The sequence below is a fragment of the Grammomys surdaster genome, unplaced genomic scaffold (assembly GCF_004785775.1).
Source record: "Grammomys surdaster isolate TR1022 unplaced genomic scaffold, NIH_TR_1.0 67, whole genome shotgun sequence".
In the NCBI taxonomy this organism is placed as follows: Eukaryota; Metazoa; Chordata; class Mammalia; order Rodentia; family Muridae; genus Grammomys; species Grammomys surdaster.
Genome location: NW_021604569.1, coordinates 21,535,050 through 21,546,938, shown reverse-complemented (window position 1 = coordinate 21,546,938; position 11,889 = coordinate 21,535,050). Strand labels below are relative to the sequence as shown.

The following is an 11,889-nucleotide window of genomic DNA, read 5'->3' as shown; positions in this document are numbered from 1 at the left end:
TCTACCTCTCCATCCCTGTGTCTACCTCTCCATCCCTGTGTCTACCTCTCCATCTCTGTCTCTACCTCTCCATCCCTGTCTCTACCGCATACATTACACTGACACAGTCGTGCCTAGACTGTTTAGCCAATCAGTCTCCATTGCCTCCAGGCCTGGGCTTAAACTCCTCCCAATGGCCTGGCTTTTACAGAGGTGCCGGGGGATCCAAATGCAGGTCCTTAAGCTTGTGCTGCAAGCACGGAGACATTTGTTTTTTGAGAAAAGCAGGTTTACAGGATGCTATATATGAATAAAAGCTGCACTGGTACAGAATTTTCCAGTTTGGCAGATCAAGACTCTTTGTAGTTCAACCGAATGTGCTTTTGGTCTGATTCATCCAAATAAGGCATGGCCAGACCCACATTCCTGAGGTTCTGTGTCTAAGGCCTTACAGCTTGGAGCCAACTCCCGCAGACGCTATGGTGAAGGATCTTGCACAGCACTGACTTTCCCATACTCAGGCTTTGTTTTGAGGCAGGGCCTAACACAGCTCAGATTGTCTGGAACTCACTATCCTCCTGTCTCAGTCTACCTAGCGGTGGGATTTACAGGCGTGTGCCATCATGCTGGGAAGCATTTGTTTTGAGAGTACACTTTAGGCCTCACGTCGAAATAAGACCTTGGGGGATTGGGTGGGGTGGGAAGATAAAACATTACAGGTAGGCTCTGACCAGGATCTTGTTTAAATAGCTTCCTCCTGGAGAAAACACAAGATATATTTGGAAAGTAGGACATTTAAAAAGTATTTCATAATCTTTAAAATGAGGGGGCTGCTTGTGCCCGTTCCCCAGAGTTTAAGAAAACGGAGGCGCTCAGAGGGACCTATCAGGAAGCGGTTGCCATTGCACAATGCCGGTGTGGGTCCTGGATCTCCGCCCAGGGATGCCTGTTCGAGTTTCAGCAGCGAGGGCCGCGCCGCAGGACCCCGCCCGACCTTGAAGGGCCGCTCGACCTTGAGGTCCAGGTTTGCCTCAGTTACTCCCTCTGTGCAATGGGAAGATACGCAGTATCACTGGTCAAGGCCAGAGGCCCCGACGTGTTCCTATAGACAGCCAGATTGCGGGGCCACCCTCCATAACTGCCCTCGGACTCTTCTCCCACCGACCGCGCCGCAACCATCCCGTAGGAGCCCGCGGGCGGGAACCTGCCTCCGTGCGCTACAGCGCACGCGCGTCTCGCTCCCCGCCCCACCAGCGCCCGCGTGCGCTCATAGGTCCGTCACACCATCACTCCTTCTGGGAAGCAGTTGTGATTGATCCAGGTCCAGGCGCGCGACTTGGTGGTGGGCGGGACCCGAACCGGGTATAAAAGAAGCCGCGGCGAGGCTCGTGCCGCTTTGCAGACACAGCTATCGCTTTTCGCCGCTTCCTGCAGCCATGGTCAACCCTACCGTGTACTTCGACATCACGGCCGATGACGAGCCCTTGGGCCGCGTCTGCTTCGAGGTCGGGTGGGCAGTGGTGCTACAGGGTGGAGTCCTGGGCGGTGGAGGGGGGGAGGCTCCCTGGGTCGCGGGCCGACCCTCCGGAGGAGCGAGCGCGGGCGGCGGCGCCATTTCCTGACGAGGGGCCATTTTGGGAGGCCGGCGAGGCGCGGGGAGGCTGGGCGGGCGGCGGACAAAGCCGGGCGGGGCGCGGCCGTTGGGGGGAGGGGGCCGCCCCGCCCGGCTCGGCCTACCCGCGGGCGCACGTGGCTGCGTCCTGTGGGGCTCTGCGAGGCCGGGCGCACGTGCTCCGCGCCTCTCCCATCTCCGAGCCGTTGGGCCCCGCCCTGCCCAGTCTTGGCGCTGCAGCCCCGCGGGCCTCTTCCCAACCACCTTCCCCGAGCCGCTGCCTTTTAGTCCGATCTGGGCAGGAATTCTGCTTAAGGTCTCAAGGACGAAGGCTCGGGGAGCCTGTACGAGCACATTAGTCCGGTTAATTCTAATGGCTCCTAAATCTCATGGTTTCTGTTAAGGATATAGTTCGGTAGCAGACTTGAGTGCTAATTGATCGTATGGCCATTTGGCCTGAAGCAGCAACATTTGGTTAGGGAGGCCCAAAATACCAAATACCCCTCCGCGTCCCCCACCCCCGAGCGGAAACGAGAAAGGCCTGGCTTTTGCTGGTGCCCAAGGACCGCCTCCTGTCGCAGTGATGGCGCAGCGGGGGAGGCGCTCTGGAACCCCTCCCTATTACCCTCTGTAAAACAGACGTGTTATGACTGGCCACGCTGCAGTTTTGCCTTGACTAAGGTGGATTGCTAGTGGTTATCTACTTAATATGTTCTGGAGGTGTTAAGTGGCCGCTTAAAGATCGGTTAGTAATTAGAGTATCCTAAGCAATTGGTATGTTTCTTTTACAAAATATTCTCGTTAACTTCGGTGCCCTTAGGCCATGGTGAAATGTTACTTAGTGTCTATTCTTTTAAACTGTTACTCCAGAAGCTATTATTGAGTGCTTTTTGATGCTTTTAACTCCAAAGCTAGATCTCCCCATTGCTCACCTACCACAGTGCTCTGGGTACATAATAGGTAGACACCTAAAGAGAGCACTAGGTTCTAATTAGTCCTCAGCCAGCATGTATCTGTAGTCAGAGCTGATAATTGACAAGGACTCTTGTGGAAACTTGGCCTAAGCTTGGTGCTGGGTAGGTTAGTATCAGGTTAGCCAGCTTCATGGGAATGAGACAAGTCCTACAGGCCCATAGGTGAGGATAGAGGTAGAGCTGCCAAGAAAGGCTTTGAGATCAGACTTAGAATAAGAAGTGCGGACTTTAAAGCTGTGAGGAGTTTAAACATCTCAGAAGGATCCCATACTTAACTACTTAACCATAAGTATATTCCTCCAAGAGAAATGTAGATGCTGCAGCTGAGGAGCTGTGGCTTTCAGCTAGCCACGAAAGGGCTTGTGAACACTGAGGAAGTGTTCAAGTCCTCCACAGTTAACTAAGGGACCTAGATAGGACCACTCACCTGAAGCTTAAGGCTATGCTGACAGGTTGAAGGTGGTAGCATTTTCACTGCCAGTGACTAGCTTATTTACCTAGTCATGCATTTGTGTGGCTGTGCTTTGAGAATTTTTGATTTTAGATTTCAACATGAAGTTCGGGGTGGTGGTGTACTTTTGAGAAGCCTGAAGTCTATTCAGAAGTAGATGTGATATATTAAAAGCTCTTGAGTCATGCTTAAGGAGTCTGTCACTATTTTAAGTCATAACTAGTTACAGATTTTCTTCATATTTTTTGGTTCTCGTGTTTCTCAACACAACCCTGTAGGACCTTAAAGCTGATAGTGATTCTTACTAGGAATTGAAAGTTACTATCAAAGTAGTGTGTGAAAATGAATTTATGATTTACAAATCCCCAAAGAAAGCTAAGGATATTAAGCATGAGACTATTCACTTACATATTGTTAACTAGCTGGTTTCTTTTTTTTTTTTGTTACAGCTGTTTGCAGACAAAGTTCCAAAGACAGCAGGTTGGTTTCATTTTTCTAGATTTAACAAGTTTCATGGGTAAACCTATTCTAAAGAGAAAATATATATGTGTGTGTACATGTTTTTGTTTTTAACAGAAAACTTTCGTGCTCTGAGCACTGGAGAGAAAGGATTTGGCTATAAGGGTTCCTCCTTTCACAGAATTATTCCAGGATTCATGTGCCAGGTATGAAGTTGAAATTTTTAATTGAGCCAGAATGTTTGAGCTAATATTATACCATTTATTTCCAGTTGCCTGTTTTTTTCTTCTGTGTATGTACATGTCAGTTCTGGTGGCTGGCCCCAGCACAGGTTTTGTTGTTTTGAGACAATATTAATATCATGTAGGCTGGCCTTATCCACTTACCTCTTACTGTGTGCTGGGATTCCAGATGTATTAACATACTACCCTTCTAAAATCAGTACCTTGGATTGGGTGTGAGCCCTGTGAAGTGCCTACTACATAAGGATCTCAAAACTGAGCTATAAAAAGCTGGGTGTGGTGGCACATGCTGTCAACCAGCCTAGCTAAAGCTTTGAGCCCCAGGCTAATGAGATTGGAAACGAAAAAGGTGGGTGAATAAATTGCAGAACAATGCTGATGTCCTGTGGCATATGAGTATATATATACAACAACAAAATTAGAAATGACAAAAGCTGTACCTTGCAGACTTTTCAGTTACATTGTCAAAGTGACATTACTATCTGATTTTTACAGGGTGGTGACTTCACACGCCATAATGGCACTGGTGGCAGGTCCATCTATGGAGAGAAATTTGAGGATGAGAACTTCATCCTGAAGCATACAGGTCCTGGCATCTTGTCCATGGCAAATGCTGGACCAAACACAAATGGTTCCCAGTTTTTTATCTGCACTGCCAAGACTGAATGGTAAGAAACACTATAGAGCCCTGCTGAGGGACACTTGTTTCTTGCTTCAGTGTTCCTTTCATTCTCTTAAGATAGTGTAAGTTGGGGCTGGAGAGAGGTTAAGAGCACTGGCTGTTCTTCCAAAGTTTAATTCCCATCAACCACATGGTGGTTTACAGCCATCTATATATAATAGGATCCGATGGCCTTTTCTGGTGTGTACTCATAAACAATAAAAAGAAAGATAGTGGAAGCTGAGCCAGTAAGAATGCTGATTGTATTTGTGTTGGGTATTCGGAAGCTGTTTTTATCTTTAGTGTGTGATCTGCCTCTAGTTGCTGATAGTAGTGAATATTCTGCAGGCTTGACGGCAAGCATGTGGTCTTTGGGAAGGTGAAAGAAGGCATGAACATTGTGGAGGCCATGGAGCGTTTTGGGTCCAGGAATGGCAAGACCAGCAAGAAGATCACCATTTCCGACTGTGGACAACTCTAATTTCTTTTGACTTGCGGGCGTTTTACCCATCAAACCATTCCTTCTGTAGCTCAGGAGAGCGCTTCCACCCCATCTGCTCGCAATACCCTGTAATCTCTGCTCTCACTGAAGTCTTTGGGTTCCATATTTTCCTCATTCCCCTTCAAGTCTAGCTGGATTGCAAAGTTAAGTTTATGATTATGAATAAAAACTAAGTAAGAACTGTTTGTCCTTGTGTGTATTGGAGTGTTGATTGATACAGGTCTCTAAGCAACTGGTTAGGTTACTTGGCTATGACTAGCAGTACACTGAGTTTTTTGTCTTCTCTAACCCAAGAGGTCTTATCTGCCACTGAGTATCTTGGAGGGGGTTCGGATAAGGAACTTTTTAGTTTTCTGGGGACTGCCACATGGACATACTGAGAATCAGGATAAATGTATCCTTAGTAGGTAAGCCGTCTTTGAGCCTCAGATTTGATTCTCCCAGAAGTGGCAGAATGAGGAACAGACCAATTAATCCTTGAAAACCTATGTGAAGGTGGAAATCCCAAGTGGACATCTGGCCAATGAAGTTAAGCTTCAGTTTAGGCTGGAGATGGATTTGTGCTTAATAAATAGCACATAGTACTTTTCCAGAACCACATGGCTGCTCGATAATTTTATTTCGAAATAAAAGATCCAGGGCATCCAATGCCTTCTTTTAGTGTCTTAAGGGTACCTGGTGCACAAGCATGCATACATACAGGCAGAACACTCAAATTCAGAAATGATTCTTCACTATGTCTTGGTGCCTGTTGTCTATAGGAGCTGGAAGCTTCAGACCTTGCAGCTAGGCTAGACTTAGAGATGGCTGTGAGCCACTTGATGTGGGTATTGAGAACCAGCCTTTGCAAGTGGTCCTAACTGCTGAGCCATCTAGCTCCTAAAATGCTTTTTAGTTTGTACTCTGGGGGATGGGGATGCAAGTGGAGATGTTAGGATAACTCAGGATTTGTTTCCCAGGATTTGACCTCAGGACTACAGGTTGGTGACACTTTTTTACTCACTGAGTGATCTTTCCAGTGCATTATTTCATGTATGCTATATTGTTCTTAAAATGTTTTAAAATCTACATGTAATTTACATCTAAATGGGGCTAAAATATGTTAAAACATCCCTTTAAATAACTCCAGAATCACATATCTAGAATGTTTTTGTCATTTTCACAAACCTACATAGACTTAGGAAAAAAATTCTCAATAGAGGAATTGCTCCTCCATCAGATTGGCCTGTAGCAAGTCTGTGGGGGCATTTTGATAATTGCCAATTGATATAGGAGGGCTCAGCCCAGTGTGAGTGGGGTCAGCCCTACTGAACAAGGTATACAGCCCCAGCCAGGCGGGAGCAAGGCATGGGAGCAAACAGTAGTTTCTGTTTTTTTGTTTTTTTTTTTCCCCTTCGAGACAGTTTCTCTGTGTAGTCCTGGCTGTTGGCTGTCCTGGAACTCACTCTGTAGACCAGGCTGGCCTTGAACTCAAATCCATCTGCCTCTGCCTCCTGAGTGCTGGGATTAAATAAAGGCATGCGCCACCACTGCCCAGCTCCATGATTTCTACTTGAAGCTCCTGCATTGAGGAGTTCCTTAGCTTCCCTCCCTGAGGGACAGACAGTAAAGTGTAGGATGAAATATAAACCTTTCTTCAAGTCATGGTGTTCACAGCAGTAGAAAACAAACTAGAATTGTTTCCCTCTTAGTCTAGAAGTCTCATCTGATTTATTTTTCATTACTTGTATGAGTGCACATGCACCAGTGAATGCAGACGCCCATGGAGGCCACAAGAGGCTCAAGTTGGGTCCCTTGAGCTGGAGTTGTGAGCCACCTGATATGCTTGTTTGGGAATTCTGCAAAATGCAAAAGCAATGCACAATCACTGAGCTGTTTTTTCAGTCTTTTTTTTTTAAAGCCACATACATGAAGGCAAAATAATTTTTTAATTAAAGAAAAAATAAGAACTGGGTAGTAGTGGTGCATGTCTTTAATACCAGCTCTGAGGTGGAGGCAGGCAAATCTCTTGAGTTCAAGGCCAGCCAGGCCTACAAACCAGAGCTACACAGAGAAACCCTGTCTCAAAAACCAAAACATTTCTTAACAATGTCTGCTATATACCTGTAACATACCTGTAACAGCCAGGGATGCTTGGCTCGTACTTGATACAATCTTAAAAGGTAATCAGAAACAAAAGAACTTCCTGAGGATGGAAACACAGTCTCAAGTCAGCATGGTGGTAAAGGCCCATTTTTCACCATTTAAGCAAGAAGAGACAAAAAGTATCAGGAGTTTAAAGCTAACTTCAGCTATATAGTTTCATATCTGCTTAAGCTAAATGAGACTGTGTTACATACAACCCAGAGCCTCACACACACAAGGTGAATGTCCTACCACTGAGCTATGTATGGCCCCAGCCCCTCCCCTGAGGATCTCCAACCACCAGGTTCCACTCACAGAACACTAACTGCCTTAACATGGGATCGAGACTCTGAATATTTCCTCACATCAGGAGTCACAAAGTCAAAAGCTGACTCAGCACTGAAACTAGATTCAAATATGAGGTTAAAGTGGTGTTTGTCAGATCACTCACTGGAAAGTGTGTGTGTGTGTGTGAGAGAGAGAGAGACAGAGACAGAGAGACAGAGAGAGAGAGAGAGAGAGAGACAGACAGACAGGGTGGGAGACACAGAGACAGGTGTAGGAGTCCAGGGCAGGCTCTCATTTTCTAGCTCAGCCTGGTTTAGAACTCACTAGGTAAATCAGGCTGGCCTTAAGCTTGCAGCACCCCTGACTTAGCCATTCTCCAAAGTGCTGGGTTTACCAACGTGAGCCCATGTCTGGCTTGGAGAAGTTACCATTTATTCTGTGGAGCATGTAGTCTGAGGGGTAAAAACTAATTTTCCCCTGATGGTTTTGACATGTTCAAGATGTTGGCCTGAATCAGTAATTTCCTCTTTGTAATGGCAAAACCCCTTCTTCCTTCTATCATTTGTGACTTCATATTTCTTAGTTCTCATGTGTATGTTTTTTTAAAATTGGTTTTATTTTGCAAATATAAATTTAAAAAATTTAAGAGGCCGTGACAGGAAGAGCACTACCAGAATAGCCTGAGTTATAGAGGGAGACCTAATCTCAACAAGGCTGGGGTGAATTACGCCTATAGTCTCAACAGGAGGCAGAGGCAAGAGGATCATTACAAATCTGAGGCGAGCCAGGTCTACATAGTGAGTTCTAAGCTAGTCAGAACCATAGAATGAGACCCTGTCTCAAAACAAATACCCTAGACCAAATGAGAAGGAATCCAGCTATTTAAATGTTGCATAATTTGTGCCCTAAAACTTTGTGTTGAAATTTAATCCCTGTTGTGAAGTACTAAGGAGGGCAGAAAAAAAAAAAAACCTACCTAACTGTGGTGTTTAAACTACGATTTTATTTGTTTTGTTTTGATTTTCTGTAGTCTTCCCTGACCTGGAACTTACTCACTTTGAACCTACAGCCTACCTCTCCTCCCAAGAGCTGAGTGCTGGAGCCAAAGGGATGCACGCCACTAGGGGTCCACTCTTCAGAGCTGCTGAGTGCTTGATAAATAGTTGATAAGTTGATAAGTGAGTGAGTAGCTGTGTCCTGGTGGCTTTGTAACAGAGAGAGGAGAGAGTCACCTGTACACTCGAATGTTCCTGGTTTGTACCCTCTTGATCTTTTACCAGCAAGGAGGCTATTGCCAGTTGTGACCCTTGATCTTAAACCAGAACCCTGAGTTAAAATAAGCCTGTATGTAGTTTTTCAGTTGTTTTTACAGTGAGTTTATTCTTGTGCCATAGGTTTTGTTTCTTCTGGGAGGTTGTTTTTCTCCCTGTAAGGTACCCTCTTCTGACTTGGGCCATTTTTTTGTTCCTTGTTGGTGAAGCAGGTCTCATTGTGGTAAGGCAGTTCATGTACAGGTTAATCAAACCAGGAGCTCTTACAAGTCGGTGATGCATAAATGCTTTGTTCCCCTGGATGATCAGTGACTAGAGAAGCTGTGTCTAGATACTTCAGTTCAGCATTGCTTTCTGCACTTTCAAGCATGTGAAGCAAAACACAAAAAGACAAAAAAAAAAAAACCAAACAAAAAACAGCACTTGTTTTAGACCAAAGACCTGTGTCCAACCCAATGGTAGGCCTGGGCACACCTACCAACTCCAGCATTGTAACACCTGAATGACACAAACTGCTTCTTTGAAGAGCCATCTTTCAGATACTTGATACTTTTCAGATATGCACATCTGCCTCCTTAGGGCTGGGAACCTAACTCAGGTCCTCTGTAAAGGCAGAGAGAGCGCTTTATGGCTGAACCATGTTTCCAGCTCCTAGAGGGCTTCTATGCACCTTTCTCCTTCCCACACTTTTTAAAGAACAACCCTTCTGCACAGCATATGGCAAAATCTCAACACATGGAATTAAGAGAAAGACAGGAAGGAAACCATCCCCACCAATAGAGGAAACCAAACTTGTTCACAGAGGATCCAGCAGAGGAAGAAAATGCATATATTGTCAGCTACAGACACACAAGGCTCCCCATCCTGGGTCAGAAGGCCACTGGTCTTCACATCAAACAAGTTGGAACCGAGAGCCTAGGACGTCAGGGTTTGAGGCAATCTGATAATGGTCAGAACTGAGAGCATACTGTGTAGACAGACTGTAAATGCCCTTCTGGATTCTCCTGAAAATATCTACAACTATGTATCTGTACTCCTAACCCAAGATGGCCTGAAGAAAGAGGGAGAGTGAACATGTTTGTGACTGAGAAACTGGTACCAGCCACTCAAGAAATGAGACACTGTAGTCGGGTTGGAAGAGCAGACATTTTTATTAAAGACAAGCTCCCAAGGTGATATTGCCAAATTCCATATAATGGCTATGGCTGAGGCAGTTCTTGAACCATGTCCACACCCACGCTTAGTGGGTAGTCGTTAGGTTCCTGGGCAGTTTGCAATTGCTCTCCCACTGACCATTCGTAGAAATGCTGGGGTAATGCAGCCCAGTGTGCCCAGTTTTGTAGAGCACAGTCAATGGACACTTCATGAAGCCATACATTTTTGGCTCCATACCAAGAATAATGTCTCAGGAAGATATCTACAAGACATGCCTCTTCCATGAACTGTCAGCAACACTACAGCTCGGAAAATCTGGCTCTCCACATGACTAGAATAAGAGTTTTGTGATGCTTCTACCTACATCCTGAGGAAACCCGGAGAACTCTGACACAGCATGTCCATAGCCATGGCTGACCCCGTGCATAGTTAGGCTCTTTGCACCAACAGACCCTATATTTGAGGTCACACTGATCTGGATGTATATGATCTTAGCAAGTATTTTTTGAATCTGAATTTGCCTATAAAATGAGGCTGCCTGGGGCTGGAGAGGCAGCTCAGCAGTTCAGAGCACTTGTTGTTCAGAGGACTGGGGTTTAATTCCCAGTACCCACAGCCATCCAGAACTCCAGTTCTGAGGGATTCAATACCTCTTCTGACTTCCACGAGCAGCAGGGATGTACATGGTGCATAGACATACATTTGAGCAAAACACTCATATACATAAAATGTAAAAAAAAAATTTTTAGGAGGTTGGCTAGTTTACTTCCCAATTATTCATGGGATAAATAGATAAATCCATACAAGCTATACAAGCCATTACTGTTTTGTTTTTGAGACAGCAGGGTCTCATTACATAGCTCTGTTGTCCTAGAACTCACCCTGTAGACCATGTTGTCCTCTAATTCAGAGATCAACCTGCTTCTGTCTCCTGAGTTGCTAGGATTAAAGTCATGAGCACCACCATGCCTGGCTGCTGGTTGGTTTTCAAAGAAAATGATGAGTAGCCTTCCCTATCTGTAGGAAAAAAAATTCAGGGTTTAGGATGTAGCTCAGTGGCAAAAAGCCCTGAGTTCAATCTCCAGAAGCATGAAAAAGGCTAGAAAACAATTCTAAAGTTAACAGATGGGGTCTCACGCGCCTCTCACCTCAGCCATGCTGCTCCAGCATTTAGTGATCTTGCTCTGCTGTGTGTGCCATGGAGCTGTCACCTCCACCAACACTACTGTAGCGATGGAAACTCATGACAGGATTATGTTCCCAGAATGCCATGGGCCTCAGTGGCTAGGGCTGGTCATGCTGGCCTTCCTCCTAATCCAGCTGATGCCCAGGGTAGCCATACAGACTGCTGAACCCCTTTTCACATAGAATATATTTAATTCCATCATGTATTCTAAGAGCAACTTTGTCAACAGAAAAGTGACAAACTTCAGACAATGTGACACCAAATCAAGGAGAAGATCCATCGAACACTTATGCCAACCAAACAATTTTTTTCTTTTCTTTTTTTTAAAGGTTTATTTAATGTTTATTATAATGAGAGCACTAGACCTCATTACAGATGGGTGTGAGCCATCATGTGGTTGCTGGGAATTGAACTCAGGACCTCTGAAAGAGCAGCTGGTACTCTTACATCGCCGAGCCATCTCTCCAGTCCCCGTCTTTCTTTTTTTATAGATAGGGTTTATCTATGTAGCCCTGGCTGGCCTCAAACTCACTGAGATCTGCCTACTCTGCTTCCAAAGTGTTAGGATTAAAGATATTTGCCACCATGCCCAGCCCAAGTTCTTTTTTCCTTCTTGTTTGTTATAAACTACATGTCAAAGATTTAAAACTGACAAAATTTTTTATTTGAAAAATAATTTCATTTTTTACTTTATTAAGTAATATACTCAAATCTAAGGTGAAAAAGACAGGATGGGAACCCTCATCTGTTATTTTCTTTTTAAATTTATTTTATGTACAAGAGTACACTGCAGCTGTATTCAGACACACCAGAAGAGGGCATCAGATCCCATTATAGATGGTTGTGAGCCACCATGTGGGAATTGAACTCTGGATCTCTGGAAGAGCAGTCAGTGCTCTTAGCCTCTGAGCCATCTCTCCAGCCCTATTTGAGGTATCTGTGTGTGTGTGTGTGTGTGTGTGTGTGTGTGTGTGTGTGTGTGTGT

General features: G+C 45.2%; 1 protein-coding gene across 1 annotated transcript; it reads left to right on the top strand.

Moving 5' to 3' along the window:
- The first annotated feature begins 1,360 nt into the window (after positions 1-1,360).
- Ppia (peptidylprolyl isomerase A) lies at positions 1,361-5,065 on the top strand. Its single transcript, XM_028777605.1, has 5 exons — positions 1,361-1,484; positions 3,466-3,496; positions 3,593-3,681; positions 4,213-4,385; positions 4,727-5,065. The coding sequence occupies exons 1-5, from the start codon at positions 1,416-1,418 to the stop codon at positions 4,857-4,859; spliced, it is 495 nt and encodes a 164-aa protein (XP_028633438.1). The 5' UTR covers positions 1,361-1,415; the 3' UTR covers positions 4,860-5,065.
- The last annotated feature ends 6,824 nt before the right edge of the window (positions 5,066-11,889 follow it).